This window comes from Microsporum canis, genomic scaffold, assembly GCF_000151145.1.
Source record: "Microsporum canis CBS 113480 supercont1.8 genomic scaffold, whole genome shotgun sequence".
Lineage (NCBI taxonomy): Eukaryota > Fungi > Ascomycota > Eurotiomycetes > Onygenales > Arthrodermataceae > Microsporum > Microsporum canis.
Genome location: NW_003299162.1, coordinates 1,351,656 through 1,373,899, shown reverse-complemented (window position 1 = coordinate 1,373,899; position 22,244 = coordinate 1,351,656). Strand labels below are relative to the sequence as shown.

At 46.7% G+C, this 22,244-nt stretch overlaps 7 protein-coding genes across 7 annotated transcripts; 2 read left to right on the top strand and 5 right to left on the bottom strand.

Moving 5' to 3' along the window:
- Positions 1–591: 591 nt before the first annotated feature.
- MCYG_08448 (O-methyltransferase) lies at positions 592–2,084 on the top strand (the record flags this gene model as incomplete). Its single annotated transcript, XM_002843319.1, has 3 exons — positions 592–822; positions 873–1,430; positions 1,497–2,084. The coding sequence occupies 3 exons, from the start codon at positions 592–594 to the stop codon at positions 2,082–2,084; spliced, it is 1,377 nt and encodes a 458-aa protein (XP_002843365.1).
- Positions 2,085–2,231: 147 nt separating this feature from the next.
- On the bottom strand, positions 2,232–3,601 carry MCYG_08447 (Fer8; the record flags this gene model as incomplete). The annotated part of the gene is made up of 2 exons (XM_002843318.1): positions 2,232–2,708; positions 2,780–3,601. The coding sequence occupies 2 exons, from the start codon at positions 3,599–3,601 to the stop codon at positions 2,232–2,234; spliced, it is 1,299 nt and encodes a 432-aa protein (XP_002843364.1).
- A 676-nt stretch (positions 3,602–4,277) lies between these two features.
- On the bottom strand, positions 4,278–6,673 carry MCYG_08446 (C6 zinc finger domain-containing protein; the record flags this gene model as incomplete). The annotated part of the gene is made up of 3 exons (XM_002843317.1): positions 4,278–4,306; positions 4,570–6,118; positions 6,257–6,673. 3 exons carry the CDS (start codon positions 6,671–6,673, stop codon positions 4,278–4,280), a joined length of 1,995 nt encoding a protein of 664 aa, XP_002843363.1.
- Positions 6,674–9,857: 3,184 nt separating this feature from the next.
- Positions 9,858–11,449, bottom strand: MCYG_08445 (LysM domain-containing protein; the record flags this gene model as incomplete). Its single annotated transcript, XM_002843316.1, has 5 exons — positions 9,858–9,961; positions 10,158–10,684; positions 10,746–11,026; positions 11,093–11,314; positions 11,414–11,449. 5 exons carry the CDS (start codon positions 11,447–11,449, stop codon positions 9,858–9,860), a joined length of 1,170 nt encoding a protein of 389 aa, XP_002843362.1.
- Positions 11,450–12,715: 1,266 nt separating this feature from the next.
- On the bottom strand, positions 12,716–14,163 carry MCYG_08444 (uncharacterized protein; the record flags this gene model as incomplete). Its single annotated transcript, XM_002843315.1, has 3 exons — positions 12,716–13,194; positions 13,269–13,510; positions 13,568–14,163. The coding sequence occupies 3 exons, from the start codon at positions 14,161–14,163 to the stop codon at positions 12,716–12,718; spliced, it is 1,317 nt and encodes a 438-aa protein (XP_002843361.1).
- A 1,802-nt stretch (positions 14,164–15,965) lies between these two features.
- On the top strand, positions 15,966–20,337 carry MCYG_08443 (symbiotic chitinase; the record flags this gene model as incomplete). Its single annotated transcript, XM_002843314.1, has 12 exons — positions 15,966–16,164; positions 16,275–16,352; positions 16,508–16,561; positions 16,657–16,914; positions 17,135–17,275; positions 17,344–17,641; positions 17,765–18,210; positions 18,278–18,406; positions 18,503–19,284; positions 19,348–19,537; positions 19,744–20,126; positions 20,260–20,337. The coding sequence occupies 12 exons, from the start codon at positions 15,966–15,968 to the stop codon at positions 20,335–20,337; spliced, it is 3,036 nt and encodes a 1,011-aa protein (XP_002843360.1).
- A 621-nt stretch (positions 20,338–20,958) lies between these two features.
- MCYG_08442 (uncharacterized protein) lies at positions 20,959–22,167 on the bottom strand (the record flags this gene model as incomplete). Its single annotated transcript, XM_002843313.1, has 1 exon — positions 20,959–22,167. The coding sequence occupies one exon, from the start codon at positions 22,165–22,167 to the stop codon at positions 20,959–20,961; it is 1,209 nt and encodes a 402-aa protein (XP_002843359.1).
- Positions 22,168–22,244: the final 77 nt, after the last annotated feature.

Below are 22,244 nucleotides of genomic sequence, written 5' to 3'. Positions count from 1 at the left end.
ATTAGTCATGGTACCGAGTTGGCCACAGTTGGCCACATTAAACGGCTGTGAGCTAATGATACTATATCAATAACAACAGCATTGAGCGAATTGATAGAGGATGATTGTTGATGTATTCCTCTAAAAGATACGTCCGATGGGCATCCATAAACGTCTACAGATATTTTACATACAAACTAAGCATTTCTGTGACTTTTATCCTACATACTATTTTTTTAACAGGTTAACTATGCAAATAAATCAACACAATAACATATACACTTGCAATGCGTTTGCCTCTAGACATCTCATAAGCAAGATATATTAATCATATCATGAGAACCCAAATACATACTGCGCTTCAGCACGGGGAGATAGCAAGCAATGCAGTTCTGACGGAGAGTTCGGGGAGATAAAAAATACTTACGATTTGTCTCTCTAATGGTATCAAATTTACTTACTCCTAGGTAATCTGATCCATTTAGGTAAGCCCTAAAGCATGCAAAAGGTTGATATATAAGGCAGGGCTTTTCTAGCTAACATTCCTCGATATTTGTTATTACCAACGCATCTAGACCTCCATAAAATTATATATTATCAAAAACCGTCACTATGTCCCTCTTCCGACAGCTTGCCAAAGACATTCAGGGCCACGTCGACGTTATCGACGACTCCCTGGCCAGACTAAATGCATCGCAGCCGACTTTTACAGCAGACAGCCCTACAGGTCTACCGCTCGACGCCCAAGTACAGCAAGCCCGTCTTCTCTTAATCGAAAAGGCTTGGGCAATAGCAAACCTCGCCATAGGATCCGCTGACCACCTGAGATGGCATATGATGAATGTAAGTCTAGGTGTCCATCCAGAGTCCAGCAGTTTCTGAGTAATAAACAGGCCAAATTCGACGATATGGCATTGCACTTCCTGGCTGAGTACAATGTCTTTGATGCGGTGCCACGCAATGGAAAAATCTCGTACTCAGAGCTGTCCAGAAAAGTCGACCTGGGTGAGCACCGCCTGCGGCGTGTGCTAGCCATGGCATATACAAACCACTATTTCTACGAGCCAGAACCGGGATTCGTAGCGCACACGAGTAACTCGGCCATCGCCATTGGCGACCCTCTGGCCAGGGGCTGGATCCTACATAATGTCGACGAAGTGCAGCCATGGTATACGAACAAGCTGCCTGCGGCGACCCGGAAATGGGGTGATACCACCGACCCGTACCATGTTGGGCCAAACCTGGAGGCCAAACCCGGAGAGGAAAAGACGTTTTACCAGTTCTTTGAAGAGGACGACCAGGGTGAATGGAACGGTGTCAAGGGAAAAGGCTTCCGCCTGTGGCGTCTGTACGATACAGACACTTTCTTCCAGACTGGAGGCGCCATCAAGGGCACAAATCTGCTACGCGCCTTTGACTGGAAGGGGCTCGGTAGGGCAACTGTGGTTGATGTGAGTACTCAAGGAGAAAAAAATCCGCTGAATAGGCAAGTCGTGGTTACTAACACTCAAGCATAGATCGCTGGCATTACCGGCTTCCTCGCCTCGCAAGTCGCACTCGCCAATCCAGACTTATCCTTCATCATACAGATGCGAAGCCAGCCATGGTATGAGAAGAAGTTCTACGAACAGCTCCCCGTTGCGCTACATAGTCGTTTCCGATATATGCCGCATGACAACTACTCGGAGCAGCCCATCAAGGGCGCCGAGGTATACTTCCTCGCCACCGTCCTTCACAAGGAGCCGGATGAGAAGGCCATCACCATCATCCGGCGCACCGTCGCGGCCATGGACCCTAAAAGGAGCCGTATCCTCACACGTGACATTGTCATGGATGGCGGTGACCCCCCTGCTGGAGACACTGTTCTTAATGGTAAGACTATTGACAACAAGAGTGTCTACCAGGCTGGTCTGGGCCCTACGGGTGCGATTACGAGACTTAATATCGGTATCGACTTCCAGGTGCTGTCGGTCATGAATGCGTTTGAACGTAACAGAGCGGAGTGGATTGACCTATTTGAGCGGGCCGACCCTAGGCTTAAGTTGAAGCAATGTGTCCAGACAGTTGGTGACTGTGCGTCGGTCATGGAGTGGGTTTTGGAATAGAATATCTTGCAGGTATAATGGACGGATGCTCTTTGCAGCCAAGATACGAGTAGAGGTTGTTGACAGTAGGGGCATTATCGGTTAAATATCATTAGCTACCTAACAATGAAAGGAATTTTCTGATAAGACGACCGCAGTTCCTAAGGCTTAGGCAATGCTTGCTATACCTTTGTTGGATGTCTTAAACTGTGCCCCCACGCCGTATTGCTTCCACGCCCTCTCGATGCCCAAGTCCAAGCGGTTATTTCTTGCTGGGACCAGAACATCTGATCCATCCTTGTTCATTGCATACACAACATTGTGCCTTTTGCCTAGGGTGAGTTTGATTGCGCCTTCGAGAAACAGTTGGGGAGTATACGTTTGGGACGGCTTCTCCCCACGTATGATGGCAAGGATATTGTCGACGACTACTGAAGCTTGCATCCAGCCGGCACGCGCCATGCGAGGGCCGCTGTGCTCAGCCACATCTCCAAGGGCGAATATGTGCGTTTCCAGGCCTGGCTCTGGGCCTGCAAAGACTTCGAGAGTAGGCTGGACAAGAATGCGGGCACTTTTCTTGGAGATGGTGCTTGGAAGCAGAGACGACAGGATAGCAGAGTTAGGCCGCTGACCAGTGCAGCCGATCTATTCATTATTGTATAGACAGTTAGAAATCGGCACTAACTAGTCACACCTGGATAGGGGGTAAAGCTTACGATGAGATCAAACTCCTCTACACGCCCATCGGCGAACACCAGCTTGGCTGACTTGGCCATGTTCCCCAACGCAGGCATCTCAGGCCGCTCTCGTAGTAAAACTCTGATACCGAGTTCGTCTTGCAGCGCCTTGAGAACGTAGTCTCCCAGTCGTCTGCCGAAGTGGCTAAGAAGTCGGTCCCTCGAGTGGATCAGAATCACGTCCTTGTCGGGATAAAAGTCCTTTATATCGCTCGCCAGCTCTACGCCCACGGCGCCTCCCCCCACAACCGCAATCTTGTGGCATGCCCGGATGGTCTCTTGCACCTCCTGTAACTCACGACAGGCTTCACTACGCTCTGTGGCCGATACTTGTACAGGTAACGGTTGCGATGACCCTGTTGCAATCGCGAGAAAGGCGTAGTCGATCCTGGCTCCGGAAGAGAGTATCACTTGGGTGTTGGTGAGACCAACCGCCGTGTCTTGGATACGCCTGAAGATGCCAGCGGGAGCGCCGTCCGCAATGCCGTCATAAGGGATGAGTGCCTCGTGTTCGTGGCCTTTCATAACAGAGAAACGAGGGAAGTTAAATGAGTAGTTCAAATGCGAGTTCTTTTCGACCAGCACGACCTTATACCCCGTTGGCAGCGTGTCGGCCAGCCGGTTCACTAACTCGACTCCCGCAAACGAACCCCCGAGCACAACGACGTTTTTGGCGCCCGGGCTGTCTTGCCATGTCCATCTATGGTATACTGCCTGTCCGCGTTGCAGGATGTAGCGGCCAAGATATGGAATGAAGAAACAGAGAGCCTGGGATATCAACCTGACGTTGTCTGACAACATTATAGTAGTAAAATAGCAGTGGGTGCTGACTGTGGGTTGTACTGCACTTGTGGCCGTCCCCTTGCTGAAGGCTGTGTTTAGTTATCTGACATTGTAAATTGTATGATTAGGTAGGGACAAGGCCAGCAAAAAAGTTGAAAGTATCCGAATAATCTAATCTGATCCGGAAGTGAGCGGATCAGGTGTGGGTACATATCATTTCTGCCGATCTCATGCTCCGATAAGAGCCGCACTAGTAAGAAAACAAGCTTGGCTTCCGCGGACCGCGTGGCGACGGACGGCGCCGCGGGCAACGCCGCGGATATTAGCGCCTTGGCGGATCCACTACCGTTATTTAGTATGTGATATATACTATGCATGTATATGCATGCGCCAGGGAAGTATCCCAATACAAACCATCAACCTACTATGTATAGCTGACTGCTTGGAGATGGCAGAGCCCAAAGAATCATAGGACGGAGATATACTCCGCAAGATACTCCGCGAAATGCCTGTAATAGCAGGTGCGCTATAATATGGCTTACTAAGTGAGATTATTACATCTCGCCTGCAAAGACACTTTGTTACCAGATCTTGGTGCTGATATAACTGGATCCATTTACGTAGCACTGCAAGGTATATATATAATAGGCTAAATAACAACTACAAAAACTCGAAACGCTTGATCGCTTTCAACTCATCCACCCGCGTTTCTCTTTTCTGTACCTACAAAGTTTGGTGGAACCATCCTTCATCAATATTAGCCAATTGATTTGACCAAGCATCCAAGCCACAATCCAAAAGTGAATTAGTGTCGCTAGCTTTCTCATTAGGTCGTTCAGGCCTGTTATTATTCGTACCCTTGCTAAAAGCCGACCCTGGGGAATTAATGCGGTTTGACGAGACAACCAAATCGAGCCCTTGTTCCCCCCGTGCTGTTGTACAGCTTATCCTATCCTCCAAGACGCGGTAACAGGAATCAAGTGTACGTTGTGCTGTCTCTGCCACGACCTGATCTACCCGAGGCCTGGTAGTAGCTCCTCGATGCTGGCCCCGTCGTCGAGAACCTCCCGCCTTCGCGAGCACGCAAGCTAGAAAGACGTGAGCCTTGACGCTCGTCTCGCCCATAAGAATGCGGCGGCGCGTAAGGGCGGCCCCATCCTCGATTGACTGAAGTAATTCTCGCCGCGACAGTGATGATGCAGCTGGCGACGAATCGTCCCGAAGCTGCGTCAAGTACTCGGCGCATACAGTAATGACCGCTGCCAAGAAAACATTTTTGAATATCCCATCACCGTACACGAGTAAGTTGATGCAATCTTCCTGTACGGAAGGTACGGTGTTGGCGTCTTGACCTCCGTACGGCTTGTTGGAGCCGTGGGTGTGTAAGGCCGCAAGCAAGAGCTGAGAGCTTTCTAGACACACAGTCCGAGAGTAGTAGTAATTTACGTCACTAGATGCCTTGTGTGCGAACTGTCCATGGAGCACCAGAAGGAAGCGCCTGGCCAATAAGTCCTGCAACTGGACCTGGAAGACAGACGGCTGGGTGGTAGTAAATGAGTCGATAAGGTCGGATGTCTCCCGGAGGATGGCCGTGAGTTCTGCGCCCATCTGGCGGGCCACTTCGTATTGAAGCTTGGCGTGGAAACGACTCAGCGTCTCAGTAATCTTTAGCCGGATTGGCAGCGATCTCATCAGGGCACATTGAATGGAATTCTGTGTGAAACAGCCCGTTGGCTTTGACTCTGGCAAGATCTCAGTTGATTTGCTGATCTGGCAGTCGTCGAGATTGGAGGGCAGCTCGCATGATTCCAATGCCTCTGCCGATATGATGGGGTCCACGCCGGAGTCGAGACTTGCCTGCACTACCAGCTCCAGCACTGTTGCCCAGAGCCTACGACGGATTTCAGCTTCAAGGGGCCCTATGGCAAATTCGACAGGCTTTATGTGAAGACCAACAGCCATGGCACTTTGGACAAGGGATGCCGTAGTAATCCAAAAGAGGTCGCCCCCAACGGTGCTGGTGTTTGTTAAGAGGGCGAGAACAAGCAAGCACTGTAGTTGCACACCACGGATATTGAGATTTCTCTTTCTGAAGGGAACCACCAATCTCATGTGAGCAGCAAATATCCACTGGGTCGACCGCTCATGCAGCGTCGTTCCATCATTGGCGCCGTCTGACAAACATAGATCCTGGTAAAAGCAGGTACCAATGGCCATTACAAGTAGTAGTAGGAGTACGAAGCTCTCGCTAGCCGCCTGGGGGTCATCCCAGTACTGCTCATACTCTTGTTTGAAGGTTGGCACATGTAGAACCCGGAATACTGACTCAAAAGTCCGTAAGTAGAGCTGCACCAACCGATCCGCAGTCTCTCTAGACGGTATAAATCTAGTGAGTGGCTGCGAAAGAAGTTTGGGGTTAGGCCGGCCCGTAGTCTTAAGGGTCCTTCCAAGTTGTTTGCACTTCTGGAGGATCGGATGCCCTTCGCCCCCGAAGACCGCATCGTTGATATCGTCAAAAAGGCCCTGCTTCTCGTACTATATCGAGATTAGCTGCATCACGAAGGGATAAGGTTAGTTATGACTAGTAATAAAACAGCTAGTTATCTAGGCTAGCGTAGTTTCAATAACTAGTTAAGTTACCATTCAACTAATTATAAATGATGGTATATATACCTTTTGGCAGAGTGTCATCCAGTGGCTAGGTCCATACAACCACAACTTCTTGGGGGATTCTTGGCCGGAAGAGGCATTAGATGAAGAGCCCGATGAATTTGCTGTACCCTCTATTATATCTAGACTCGTTTCAAGCGTATGCGTGCCGATAATGGAAGGGTCCAAGCAAAATGTTGCATTATTATTACCAGGCTCAACCGGCAAGCCGAATGGAAGCGATATTTCGTCAAGTTCCGCTGGATCAAGCCAGCTAGCAGAAGCTCCTGGATCAAGGAGTAGAGGCGTGGGTGGATACAAGTCCTCCGCCCCGACGTCGATGGTATTGATGAGGCCGCCACGATGATGGCCTGCCACCGTCGAGACGGGCAGCGGTGCTCTAGCTCCTGGTTCAGGCTGGGATACATGTGGAGAAGACATGATGCTACCATCATTGTCAATGGAGAATCTACCGCCGCTGGAACAAGAGCTGTAGTATGTACAGGCTGCCTTGGACTGGATGCACTGTGTGCACGGTGCGTTTCTGTCACACGCAATTTTCCGCCGGCGACACTCGGTGCAGACGATAGTCTGTCGTCTTCGTTTGCGGGATGGCCCGCTCTGTCCTGATCGAGCTCTCATAACTAGCTAGCTGTTTTATATAGACGGTAAGTTAAGCTTATAGAATCCGAAAGAGCAAAGCTAGGTAGAATGAATCGAAATGTGTTCTAGCATGATTCACCCTTAATATATAACTAATTAACCATCAAGTAGCTAGTAAACTAAACGACGGAGGAGCAGAGTAACCTGCATTCAGTGACTGCTTTGGGGACGGAGTCCCCTGCACGTCTCTTGGGGTCGAGAAAACATGCGGCTAGCCGTATATGTACTATGTGAGTATTAATTGTATAGGGATGTATGGATATGCAAAATCATCTCGGCAGTGAAGCATAAAAAGACCATGTTATTACGAATTTGCTGGGATTTTTACGTACATTATGGTGAGGCCAGCTTGCTGGCTCTTGGCCTACGTATTCCTACGAAATCCCTGCACTCTTGGCCGTGCAAAGCTGGCTGTGCAAAGCTGGCTACTTAATTATAGCCGTGGTAGATGAGATGATAATCCCTCTTTCGTATAGAATGTCTGGCGGGAGGCCCGCGAGATTATATGAATGGCTCCGAACACCACCTTGCAGGCTCTGGACACCACCCGTTAAACTGGGTTATGTGACCTATTAGGTAATCCTACCTGACGAATATCTGCTCTAGTTAAGAAGTAACGCAGAGTCTAATATAAATGATTTAGTAATTAGTTCTATTATTAACTATATACTACCTTCTAGTACTCTTATTGATTACTATATCATTAGTACTATAGTACTTTTAGCCTAATAGTCTCATAGTTCCAATCACTTTAATAAAGAGAGTAATTCTTTATCGAAGTAATATAATATTATAGATATAGATAAGTAAGTATTAATATATAGCTACCGAGGATATCAAGTATTGTAATAGCCATATGCCGGTAGCGATAATACGGCATATACCACTCGACCAAAAGATCATACACAGTGATGACGTTCGTCATCTCTAGTCGCTGCACTGCTTATATACTTTGATATTAGAATGCCACGTGATGTGGGCTTAGTGGCAAGTATATTTCCGACAACCAGGCTCTAGTAGTTTACCACTAGTTATATAAAGTTTTTTTTTAATGGCTAGTTAAGCTTCAACCTTAACTTAATAGGCGCGTCGCTCAATTTATACTTCGTAGCTACTGTATAATACATAGTTACTTTAACAGAATCCTGGGTTGAAAGATGACTGTAATGGGTCGAAATCTGGCAAATCGTACTGCGTCAAAGCAAAACAGATCCCAATGACAACTAGATACGCCAAAAACACCAACTATATCGCCAATACCTACGGGTTCTCCCAAACCATCCCAACAGAGCCAAGCTCGACTAAATCTTAAACAATTTACCAGGCTGCCAGTGGTGATTATGGCGAGAGATTTTTACTTAATTCGACATCAAATAGCAGAGTTGTTGGAATAAAATCTGGCAGTAAGTGATGATTATTTGACGGCCTGGCTTGGATGTTAACATTTCGGGTAGAACTGCGCCGTCTAAAACCACAGCTACAGCCAACCGGCCTATTTTTAATCCAGACCGGCTCCAAAACAAGAGCCTCGTCGAGCTCCAGACAGGTGGTAATATTCTCTACTGGATAGATTAAAGGAGTGCGGTGGCCCTAACCCTGCTATTTCGGTTGCATCGAGACGGGGCTGCCTATTAATCCGGCTCAGAATATCTAATATCTGCTCCGAGGCTTTAATGTTGGTTCGAAGCTGGCCCTTAAAGTAACTATTAGAGGTTGATACTTATTCTCTTACCTTGTTCGAAAACTGAGACGGGTAAGCCTATTTAATACTAGCTAATTTGCTATAAATATTAATTAACTCGACCTATAGTCTATAGATAGGCTGTAGCCTATCGCCAGTATTGGGTTATCCGGTGTATTTAAATTAGAGTAGCTTATCTTATCCACAGAGGATGGAAGCAGTGGCTGGGTAGATGATGATGTTGGTATAGCTTGCGTGCTTCGCTCCCCAAATCCTTTATTATTGTTGGATTCAGCGGCCGGCGAAGGACTCATGGGAATACTGAAGTTGGACCCAGAACCGAAGAGATGGGAGAAAATACGGAAATTGTCAGTCTGTGTAGGTTGACTGTCTGCCGCCCATTAATTATGCGTCAACATTGCGGTATTGAACCTTGTTCCGGCCTGTTTCTTACAAATATCTAATCCTGTTGGCTCCTGATACCCAGGATTGCTATCCAGCCCTTGGCCATTATTGTTTGCAACTGTGATAACCGCCGCCGGTATGTTCTGCTGTTGATGTCACATTAGGGGGGCGTGGGGGCTCATGGCGGTACTATGAGATATATCGAAGGTAGAGTTGGCGAAGCATGTTTGGATGGAGCCCGTCCGTCGAGGTCGACCAAGCCGGTGTGGTGGACCGTATATACACTCAACACCAGCCTTGATGCACCGAGCACATTCGACTTTCATGCTTACCGAGAGATCGGACGTTCTTTGACCGGAGCCATCTTTTTTCTTTTCAAAGATTGAACAAAGTAAATATCTCAAAAGTGGTCTACTTCGCGTGTTTATTAACGCTGATAAGGTAAATATGGGTTACTATTAGATATCTAATAACTAACGGCCCAACTAGTTAGTTAATCGGCTGCTTCTCCTGAGCCACTCGGATCTATTTTTCTTCTTCCCCTTCATTATTGCTATTACGTCACTTTGTTTACTCTAGTTAACTAACTAGTTATCAGGTAACTAGGATGCAAGCCAGCTTAATTTAAGACTGAATGATTTCTACTTGTTTTATTGGATGCTATCTAGAAGCTCTTGAATTCACATCCTCTACTCGTATTGGCTACGTTGGTAGGTATTAAGTGGACCTTCACTTTGGCTTACTAGTTACTTTGAATTCTCCCACAGAAAGGTTACACGAGTTTCTCTACTTATATAAATTGGTAATTAATATATATACAGTCATTAGTTAATATAGTGTCAGAATCTGCCATTCAGCCAAAAAGGCGAGCCCGCACTACTTGGTGGCAAAGAGACTTGTTATATTTGACATATGGTTAAGAATAGATTGTAGGCTGCCTAGGCCTGTTTCATAGTTGGAGCCTCGGCTGCCGAGTGAAGCTAAAGTAGCTCGTAGCTCGGGAGTTAATGAGGAGAGTGATTGTATACATTATAAGGCACAACTTCAGAGGTTATGATATTACGTGACAGGATGAAGCCTCAATAGGGCGCACAGCGGAGCAACAAAGGCATACCTTGGGGACTAGATAAACATGGAAATATATATTATATACGGCAAGTCCTCACGCCGATATACAAATATAATATCCTAACCACAGTTTTGAGCAATCAATTGGATTCCACCTGCGAAATGTGTCATCATTGATCTTATACATCTGCCCAATTGACCAGCACGTGTCTCCCTTTTGCACTTTGTAGTACTTCTTGCACTCTTTGATAACGCCAGGCAGCTGAGGCTGGGGGGCTGTCGGGGTCGGAGTAGGGGAGCCTGGAACTGTAGTAGGAGTGGTGGTGCTTGTGCTTCCGGGTACACTTACGCAGACATTGTATCCTGCCCATAGATTGCAGGACGACCCTACGCCTGTGTTCCAGCTCAAAAAATCGTCGTGGGAGATAGAGAATTCAGTTTCAATTGACCAGCAAGATTCACCGCTTTTAACTAGGTGGAACTTGTTGCAGTTCTTCGCTATCCCAGGCTGCTGCGGCTGAGGGGCTGTTGGAGTTGAGGCTGGAGGGCTGGAAGATTGCGTCGGTGACTGCCCCTTTACTCCGACACAAACATAGTATCCGCCCCAGAGAGAGCCGCACGTAGTTCCAACCGCCCTTTTTCTCGGATATAATTGGTTAGTCAGTATATCAAGCCTAGTGCGGGCAAATGACTTACGGATTCCACTTGTAAAAGTCTTCCAAAGAAGCCCCCTCGCGCTGGGCAATATCGTAACAGCTGTCCCCCGCCACTACTTTGTAAAACTTGTTACAGTCTTGAGCCAAACCGCTTTGGGTAGGGCTAGGCCCGGTTGCAGTTGGAGATGTTGCCGTGGAAGAAGTTGTAGGAGAGGGTGGAGCAGTAGAAGTCAACTTCGTTGAAGTAGGCACCTGGTCAGCCATGACACAGTACGAGTGGCCTGGCTGAATTGCACCGCAGTGACCATTCAATGCAGGATTCTGAGCGTATATTAGTTAGTAATAACTTAAGTAAATAAAATGTGGACGGGTAAGATATATACAAACCCATTCGTTAAACTGCTCTTCAGTAATTCCAAAGTAGCCCACGATATCGGCACATTGATCAGCTGCTGTAATACCATTTATCCAATAGGTACAACCCGGAGTTACACCCGGATCAACAGTATCTGTAGGCTTGGAGCCATTAAGCCATCTTTTGACAACTGCGCCCTCAGCGGCCACAGAGAGGGAAAGGACATGGATCAAGATATAAGGAATCATAGTAGTCTGCTAACAATGGAACAGGGCGACTGAGCCTTGGAACCTAAGATTGAACTGCCTCTCAAACTGGATACCCCTAGATCTTTATAACTATAAAGATCATACGTATTCCGTAGACTCCAGTACCCTGTAAGTTTCCATATTGTACGGATTATTCTTTAAAATATTCGGCTCCACAATATGGATCTAAACTCAATAGTAAGCGAAGCTCAAGCTAGCTCAGAGGTGCACTGGAGACTAACGCAGCTAAGGAGTATAAGTGCGTCGCGCGGAGTGCAGTGTTTTGATCTGGCTGATCCGGTCGTCCCACTATACAACATTTACGGTTATATCGAGAGTGCTAAGAAGCACCAAACGTGGATATTAGAGCTGCCAACTGACCAATCGAGGGACGAAGATACGGAGCAGACACTTCCTGGAAGGGCATAAGCGATAGCGGAGAAGTCCTTCTCTATACCTAGATCCAAGCTGTTAAATAGTTAACAAATTATATCCGGGATGCTTCCTCCATGCGGTTAGCTAGCGGCAAGAAAGTTGCTATCCCAGTCCAGCTGGGAGCTCGAACGGTGCCCAGGGTAACCATCTGAGGACGGTACCCTTACTGTAGTATCCTGGGCCTTTTTAGCACTAGTCCCGTTGCACTATGGCCTGTAGAGATCAACTGGTTCGTTAGAAGGTTCTGATATATAATTCGGGTGTGTTTCTTCGCTTCTTGCTAAGTAACGGCATATAGCCCACGAGGAGATTTGCACGAGAAGACTTGCACGGCACGGGAGGCGGCAGTTAAGTTAGTTATAGTTACCCACTTGATATATAGTTATAGTTTATGAGGTATATTTTGTTCGTGCTGCCGAGTACTCTGGCCCTATACTATGTATATATGGCCCACTCAAGCCTTTCTGCGGGAGAAGAAGGTGTGTGGCAACCTGGTGGGGCTACAGGCAGGTGATGGCGGACACTGAATCGCGAGCCAACCTGATGTCTAACGGGAACTACCGGAGATATGCCATATTATACCATATTGCGAGTCGTACTAACAGATGGAACTAGGATCCAACAGGCGAAAACTAGACTTTCGGATATAATATATATATGCAATCTGTGTTTAATACCCTACGTCATTATTTTTCGACCGGGGTTTACTGTGTTGGCAGTGAGTCTAAGTGACAGCGTCTATAACAAGAGACCGTGGGTCGACTGTATATGGTAGAGTTATGCGCCAGGTGTGTGTGCGGTTCGCCTCCGTGATCAATTAACTCATCTCACTGATGTTGTCCAGGTCCAGTTCCCAAGGCTTTAGTTACCTAACTGTCAGCCTCTGTTTATTATTGTCTCTTACGTCTATTGTTACCCCAACCCTGTGAAATACATTATATTTATAAACAGCAATTATCTGTACAGTCCGTTCTAAAATAGCCGCAGTAATAATATTGCACTGATCAGCACTGGTAACCGTGGAGCGTATTCCATCTGCTTTGAAAGTAATCGAGTCCACATAAGCCGTATCAGAATGAAAGCCACACCGCTTATATAGTTTATATCGGTGAGACTCAGCATTGGTAAATGGTTATTTCGTCCATCTTTAGGTGTACAATGCGGTTGGCGGCGTTGATAAACGCACAGGAGAAAGTAAAGAGCCACAAAGAATACGCAGAAATACTCCGCAGGGTCGTCTACGCGCGTGACCGTGGGACGTATAAATTCAAGTAAAGGCGGCGTTGTATCCTGGGTTTTAGCGTAGAGTGCTCGGAAGCGTGCAAGGCTGTAGGTTGCTTGGAGGATAGAGAGACCTCGATAATAAAAATATGTCACGGCGTCGGTGGAGGTGCGAAGGTGGTCATGCATAGTTCCCCGCCCGGTGGGAGTTTGCTGTATCGAGGTCATGCCTATAAAGATGGTTTATTGGAGGTTAGTTCCAGCGACATTAAAACAGTCAACAGTTTGGACGACTTATACAGACCTTCAAGGATGTACATTCTGGATGCCGAATCATTCGCGTCTGAAGTACAAGTTACTTCCAGCTCTAGATCCAGCTGCATCATAATTGTGCTGTTATTGCGGTCGCCGTCGTAATCGGGGAATGTGCGAAAGCTGGACGCTAGATGGCATCTGTGAGCAGGATTATATAACCGGAACCCATTGTCGGAGAATGGATCATATTGCAAAATCCATATAGAGTCTTCAGTCCCCTCAGCAAATGCCCTGACTAAGGATTAATATGTATCTTCACAAATATTCTGGCATGACACAGGAACTTACCCAACCCGATGTCGAACGAACTCGTCTTTGGCTCTTTCAAACTCCACCCCCAGTTCCTGGTCAATAACTGACTGTACTCCCCTCTGTACCCCCAAATAGCGGTTATTGATTCCACTTTGAATGAACACGACCTCATTTTCGCGTAAGAAGCCATCCGTGATGGCAGGGTGGAGGTGAGCGTTGCTATTGTTCAGCCCTGCTGGTTTAAATGACCATGGATATCGCCGATTAAATTTATCTCGGAGGAATAAGCGGTAAGGCGGAGGCTCACGGCCATCATCTTGACGTTGAGAGTCTTTGATATCCTTTTCATAAACCGATAATGTACTGTAAACCCCGTAAATTTCACTCCAAACAAGCTCATCGCTCCACAAGAAACCTGCCTGTGGTAGGTAAAAGCTCATAGCAGTCAAGGGCCTTAGCGAATACGGTGGGATAGGATAATTCAAGGTCGAAGCGTTAAACAGGCGCCTATCTGGGACCAGTTCGCGTCGGAAATGCGCCGATAGAAAGTGCAGGTTATAGTTTCCACCTGCAGCTGTCTCTGAAGATGGAAATACGGCACCATATATTGTAACCAGAACCAGGATAGGCATAAGGCATGAACGTGACAAAATTAGGGATGCATTCAACGATATTCTGACCTGTTGATAATGTTAAAATTGGCCTATGAGCAAATTTGGGTCTCTTATAAAACATACCATTGATTGACTTTGATCTGCTATCTGCGAAAAAATGGAGGAGCATCGGTGCAAAACAACGTAGATATAACAAAAGCTTGCATCGAGTGTATTGCATCCTAACGAGAAGGCAACGATTGGGAGAACCTCCATGACCCCAAGCACGGAGTCAATTATCCTCATCGTACAAGGTACATGTTGAAGATAGAAGAGATAGGAGAAAACAGCCGCTAGGAGAGATTCCGCGATATTGTTCGACGTCAAGGATGGTATGCTAATGTTATCATTGGAGTAGACCGCTAACCAACCCATCAAACAAGCCATGAGTATGGTATATCGCCTAGGTATTGCATTATTGGAGTAAAGGCACCCGTCTACTAGCAGAGAAAACCAGACAGATTGGCTAACGACATCGATAAACGTTACCCATCCCTTAGAATAGCGAGCAATAATAAACGATAATGGTGGTATCAGTTCAATCACGATCTGGCCCCGTGAAATAAATTCATTTAACGCTTCGTGAAGGTCCAAATGCTCTTGATTTTGATATAGCGAGCCGGACCGAATGGTATATATAGACAATGCTATAAAGATAGGCAAGAATAGGAAGGATAGCTTCATCACGAAGGGGCAAATTGGATTGGATCGACTGCCAGATAAAATTGTATGCCATATAGAACTCTTGAGTTGTTAATAAGAAAAGTATTGTTGATGAAGTTGCTTTAACCATTTGAACTCACTCTCTGCGCGAATCTAGCAGATGCCAAAGCTAACAAACTTGAACAGATAGCCAGTTCAAACACCAATGTGGTACCGGGGTACCGGTAGCTCCTTCCTGATATCCTTTTGAGAGGAGATTCGGCATCTCAGCACCAGGCAGCTTGAACTGTGGATAAAGCATGTGGAAAACTATGGTCGTATTGCATGATGCGACGCTTCATCATGCTTCGGCGAAAGTGGATGCCTCAGAACCTCGCAAAGTGGATTCCCACACAGATTATAGAGTTATACTATGTACTACAATGTATTATATGTCTTTATACTTATGGCCCCACCAGAACAAGGCTAGACCAATGCGGTTAGTAACCCGGAGCCGCGACCGTAACTGGTTAGTAAGCTAGTTACCCCTGAACCTAAAAAGGCAAAACCCAATTTTATAACCACAACCTGTCAGTTAATTATTTTCAACATCACAGCACACCATCCCCTCTTCAAAAGTCCATAGGCTCCACGCTTGAGTAGTGATATTACATGGGCAACTTAAGCATTCCACCATTAATATGCCCGGCTATGGCTTGGGATTTTCGTTTCGTTCAGAGACGTGGCTCCAAAGAGCATAAGATAATAATCCCCAGCTCTGAAATGGCGCCGCTCGGGGAAGTAAAGTCGAATACCCGAGCATGCAAGGGGTGAAAATTCTCCTGCTAGTTGATTTTATCTTCTAGGGGGGTATGTAGTTTGATCATAATACGGAGATATCTCAAAATTTGCTTGCGCGGAGTCTGCGCTCTTCGAACTTCGGTTCTATATCCTGGATGAAATATACCATTCCTGCGCTTGGGAATGGCTGGCTAGTCTAAGATTCTTGATTGTGCCAGGTAAGGGGATAAGTCAGGATCACCCATTTCCAAGAATCGTTCCTATATAAGACTGAATGCCTTTTGTCTACTCTTACAGCCGACTTCTTTCTAAACTCGACAACCAAAGTTCAGTCAGAAATGAGGGCGCTCGCACAGCTTCACATTGTAGCCGCCCTGGCTGTGGGATTCTTACCCTTTGGCCTTTCCCAGACCTGCTCTGAAACACAGAAATGCAAATCAGGATGTTGTAGCAAGTTTGGAAGTTGTGGGTTTGGTCCAGATTTCTGTTCGGATGATGTGTGCATCTCTTCTTGCGATGCAAAGGCAGAATGTGGAAGTAAGTAGCTTCCAAAATCTTGTCTGCTTTAGGCACTCAATGTGACCTTTAGCCCACCAGCCTATTTATTCCCCTCCCACATGGCTAATTTTATCTCACTATGTTTATAGAGTACGCGCCTGAAGGCAAAGAGCACTGCCCACTCAACGTTTGCTGCTCGAAATTTGGGCAAGTCTCACTCTCTACATGTATTCCGCTTCGGCACCTACTGACTAGTGTGAAGGTTTTGCGGGACTACACCAGAGTTTTGTGGCAATGGTTGTCAAAATGGATGTGACCCGGTTAAGGCACCGTGAGTAAATTTCGATCAATTCTTGGCTCTCGAAACTTAATATTTGCAAAGTACATGCGGAGGAGCCTCAAGCAGTGGCCGATATGTTGGCTACTACGGTAGTTGGTGTGTTGATAGGCCCTGCGATGCTCTTCAACCCTCCAACATCAATGCCGCTGCTTGGACCCATCTGAATTACGGCTTTGCATTGATTGATCAAGAGACATTCAAGATTAAGGCGATGCACTCCCGGGACTCTGATTTTTACAAAAAATTTGTTAATCTCAAACAAAAAGCCCATTCGGTTAAAACATCTTTAGCCGTTGGCGGATGGGATGTGGGCGGAAAAGCATTTTCGGATATGGCTCGCTTCCCTGGTTCTCGAAAGGCCTTTATAAACTCAGCAGTCGACCTAATAAAGTCATATGGTTTCGATGGTATAGATATCGACTGGGAGTATCCTGCTGCAGATGACCGCGGTAAGTTGCAAGGTTGTTTCCCAAGGTATATATCGGAACTAACTCTTGAGGCAAGGTGGCCATACATACGATATTAAAAATTATGTTACTCTATTGAAGGAACTTCGAGCTGCAATTGGCCCCAAAGCTTTATTAACAGTTGCTATCCCTGCATCATACTGTGAGAGCCCTGTTTATTTTCTCTTGCTTAATTATTGTACTGCCTGCTAAAGGCCTATAGGGTACCTACGCGGCTTCGATCTCCCCGGAATGGCAAAATATGTTGATTGGTTTAACTTTATGAGTTACGATATCCATGGTGTCTGGGATGGGGACAGCCCTTTTACTAGCCGCGTTATTGCTCCCCATACCAACTTAACAGGTCAGAATATGAATCGTATTCATTATTGTTGGCAGGAAAATAGGGTGCTAATATAATTCTGAATATAGAGATCTCTAGTGGTTTAGATCTTCTCTGGCGTAACTCGATCAGCCCGTCTCAGGTTTCACTTGGTCTCGGTTTCTACGGTCGGTCCTTCACCCTAGCTAACCCGTCTTGCACCGTACCGGGGTGCCCGTTTGCCGGTTCAGGCGGCGGGACCGGTGGTGGAGAACCTGGCTCCTGCACGGGTGTGAGTGGCACTTTATCCAACTATGAAATTGAAAGGATTTTGCATCATCTGTCTCCCAACAGAGTGTATGACGAGGAAGCTGGAGTAAACTGGATGAGCTGGAAATTAAACCAATGGTAAGTTGGAAATATAGGGGATGACTATCCTTCTCCCTTATATTTTTACGGGATTTCTCGTATATCTCGATGGATATTCGGTTATATATCTGGCCAAAACCTTCTAACTTATACCAAAATTAGGGTATCATTTGATGATACTAGATCTCTTCGTCGAAAGGCAGATTTTGCAAATCAACATTGCCTCGGCGGACTAATGGCATGGTCTGTCGACCTCGGTGGTCCTGGCACCCTAGGTAATCCGAATAGTTTCGATCCACAAAGTACCGAAATCGGAGGTGCCAGCCTGGATGGTAGAGGTATTACCGACGGCGGTTCTGGCGAGGTCTTCATTTCCCCTGATATCTATCGGGAGCCAAGGCCAGTCATAAACTGCTATCCACCGTGCACATTTATCTTGCCACCGTTTATCTTGAATAACACAGTCACTATCTCACTTCCGCCATGGACTACCTCCCTAGCTGTTGGATGGACAACCACTTCGACAACTACACTTCCTGGTGGCTCAGTTTCGACCTCAACCGGTTTTACCACTGTTATACAGACAACTACTCTCACTATCCCACCAAGTAAGTAAATAAAGCACCCCCTAAGCTTCCCAACTTATATTCACTACAAACTAACATATCCTCCTAGTCACAACCACCGCTGTTGATGTTTGGAATTATATAATAACTGATACCGAAATAATAACGCCCACAGTCCAACTTACAAGAAGCATAATACCCCCTCCATTGACAATTACAAATAACCCTAACCCGGAAAGTAAGTCTGGCATTTCCCACCCACCAGTAACAAGGACAGTTACACCACCTCCCTACCCGCATACGACTATAATTCCTGGCATTCATCTCCCAACAGTAACCGTGAAGCCAGGACCTCCTGGTCCCCTGTGTAAATCAGGATGCGGAACAAAATGTCATATCTTTTGCAATGGGCTGTGCTGGCCTTCCTGTTCTGGCAAGGGAAGTAGCGGTGGTGATGGATTTTTTGACCCAAACGACCCAAACCGGCCTCGTACTCCAGATCCTGATAATCCCGACAGCCCTGATGATACCAAAAAGGATCCTTGTGACCCCGATTTTGATTCTTCAAGTGGCCTATGCCCGACCGGCAATTTCCCCATTTGGGATCCATCAACAAGGATGGTCCGCTGCGATGTCCCTAACTCTATGGTCAATTCACAAAAGTCGCCATGCCAGAAAATGATTGACGACAACTTTGACGAAAATCGGCAAAAACTTGAAGCTGCTAAACAATGTTGCCCGAATGGAGCCGGCAGCAGTTTATTTGGACGACGAGCGGATGCCACTTGCTCCACAACACCACTAACGGAGTACTTTGAGACTACCCCCCCTGATAATGGGAAATGTCACGCCACTTTCACTTGTGACTATGCTGAATGGCCGAATGTTTGTGCCAATGCGCGATCTGCTATAGAGAAAAGAGGGAAGACTTCGATTTTAACCGCTGGCGTCCGGCGAAACATTGAAGTAACACATCCTTGGTACCATGGTAAATTCCAGTCGGGAGAAGGATTACAACGCGGTAGCCCGCTAGCCGGATGGCAACTCAAAGGTAATATCTATGCTCTACTTAAAGCGTCGGACTCGGAGTGCTCTGCTAACACCGATATAGATTGCGTAAGCGATAAAAATCCAGCCCTTTATTTTTCCCGATAACTTGTTAATATTTCTTCTTTCTAGAATGTTGAAGAATATCCATTTTCATCAGGGGATCCCTTAAAGGAACCTAAGCTGGATGTATGGGAGGAACAAGCAGTCCTACGGCTTGTTCCCAAGTCTGAAAATTCAGCACATGCGTTAGCGCTGAGAAACTTCTATTTCGATAGTGCTAATGCGATCGGCGAAAAAAGTTATACTGGTCTCAAATATTGTGAGTCGAATATCTACTACATTCATACAGCATTATAGTATACTTATATGATCCCAAAGGCATGGAATTTGCAAATCATCCCACTGGTAACAGTGACGAAGATTTCTTCCTCGGCGATGATACAAGCAAGAACATATGTGCTGAGCCATACGGTAAGCAGCGATAAAATAGATGTTAAATTTAGACAATACTAACAACAGTCCTAGGGAATGCGTTTTTACTAATAAATGGGGCAAAAATGAGGAAAGGTGAAAGAAGATGGGACCCATGGTGGGATGATAAGCTCTTTGATCACACTATCCGCCCCGGTATAAAGACAACAAATGTGCCCAGTCAGTACTGCGATCACCCTTCTCCAGGGAAGAAAACTCACATTGGTGGCGTCTGGACAACCGTCGACGATAGAGGTATTACAGTTGGCGAGCCCCTGGATCGACTACCCAGCGCTTCTTATAGCTGTGATGACTATCCTGGCTATATCCACTCAATCAAACGGTCTGTCAGGGGTCGTCGTTCTCGAAAAGGGAGCCAAGTTGGTGGTTCACCACTATCTAGAATTTCTACGACTAAAAACACCAACAGCACCGAAGTGCGTGATTCTAAATCAGGACAATTCGTAGAGTCATCAAAGGGTGCTCTAAAAGCTAATACTAGTATCAGCCTCATACCTCGCGCAGCCGGTCAAGGAGGGTTCCTAAGCCCTGACGTGTACGCTTTTCTAGGCTGCACAGACCTGGATGATGATGACCCGTGTGCCAGAGATGCAAACTGTGCCACAGATCCAGACCTCGGTGATGTAGTGGATGAGCCGACTCCTACCATTACCAGTCCACCCGTCCACACCGAAACATCGAACTGCAAGATTTGCGTTTCGACAGAAGGGCAGCCAACTTCGTCGTGTTCTTTTCAAGACAATTGCGCTCCAACACCAGTACCGCCATTATTGATTCCATCTTGTACAATAGGGCATGTCCCTTTTGCCCTTGTTTTCGAGATCAAGGAAATTGGGAGTTGGGCAGCGGACCATGGCGCTGCCCTACTCAAAGAGATGAAGGGTTGCGGCGCTGTAACGGAGTGGAAGTGGGCCGAAACATCCAGAGGCTCGACCGTGACGTTTAATCTACCAATTGTAATCAAGGCAGGATGCGTTGAGCGGGCCATCGTCTCAGCAAAGGGACCTGAGCTACAATGCCAGGAAGATACCTCCGACACTACTCCCCTTATTACCGTTGAGGGGCGGCCAGCACCTTATATCGTTACTAGCACTCCACGACCATCTCGAGTTTGACCGGAACATTCTGTCCAAGCATCTAATTCTATTTCTTGTTTCTCGTTCCGATTGGCGTGGTTTCGTATCTACATGTAGTAGCTATTTATATAGGCAGGCTATATTGTAATATACTAGAGCTTGAAATGGATTCTCAAGGGAAAGTAAGGCTCTCCTCGTCCTCATCCTCGAAACGTATCTTTAGGCCCGGAAACTGTCCCTGCAGTGTTCTAGCCATCATCTCAAACTCAGGGCCAAAAACTATACAAAGCATATCCAAGGATTGGATTGATTTGGGCAAATACCTCAGTAATGCAGCTGTAGTAGCCTCATGGTCTGTGAGGAGCTGTAGGCCTAGCACCAGTGATTCCAGAGCGTACATATGCTCAATGATTTGTACATACTCTTGGTCATTCACGTACCGGTTTGACTGTCGAAAATCAAGTGACAAGTGGGTAACTGTATCCTTTCGAAAACGCAAAAGCTCGGCTATCTCGCGTGGGCCCGCCGGCGGGTTGTCCGCCCAAGTCTCTTTCTTACACTCATAGGTGAATTTCTGTAGGTGTGGAAAGCCTTCAACGATAGCTTTGAAGCTCGCGTAGCTTAGGCAGCTCCAGGTAAATATAGCTTCAGTCACGTTACTATAAGGTATATTCGGAGGAATGGAGTCCAGTATGTGTGCATGAAACTTCTTCAGCGCCGGCGCTGCTGCGAATATTATATTGAGTATATAATTATCTTGGGTGTCGAATTGTTCAAATGCATGTATATAGTAGAACTCTGTAAGAAATGGAAGTTCCGGTAGCGTGAACGATTTCGGGATAGTCCAATAGATACGGTCGAGTACCAGTCGCTGGATATTGGGCGTTTGAGCGATCGCCACGGCTGCCAGCGCCCCCGTAATGTCGCCAAGGTCACAATTGGGATAGCGCCAAACGGCAGGCGGCTCTTCTGTTGATGTGTCTGGCTCTTTGCTGCAGTACACTGCTAGGTACTTATCAAGCAGTGTAGAATCTTCGTCACAGATGTCCCATTTGAAGCCTTTACGCCTGCCCTTCCGCCACATATATCCAATAGTCAAATCTTTTACCGCGCCGGCAAGATGTGGCTGCTTGACGAGAGTACGCGTAAGTCTAAGAGCATTGCCATAACCCATGGGTACATGGCGAAACAACTGAACCTGCGCGAGATGTCGCAGAGTCTTACAGGTTCTTGCCAAGGAGGCGAGGGCGGCATAAGACTCCCAGTCAAGCTCGTCAAAGGTATCGTACTCTAGCGATCTCCTACAGAGTCTCGAGGGGTCGAGCTGGCGGACGATGGCGAGAAGGATTTCGGGTGGAAAGATGGCCAGGATAGAAGCCATCGTGGGGGTGCTCTGTTTGTGCAGCCGTCACGAAGACTCTCCAGCATTGCGAGGTGAAGATATAACTAGTGGTTATT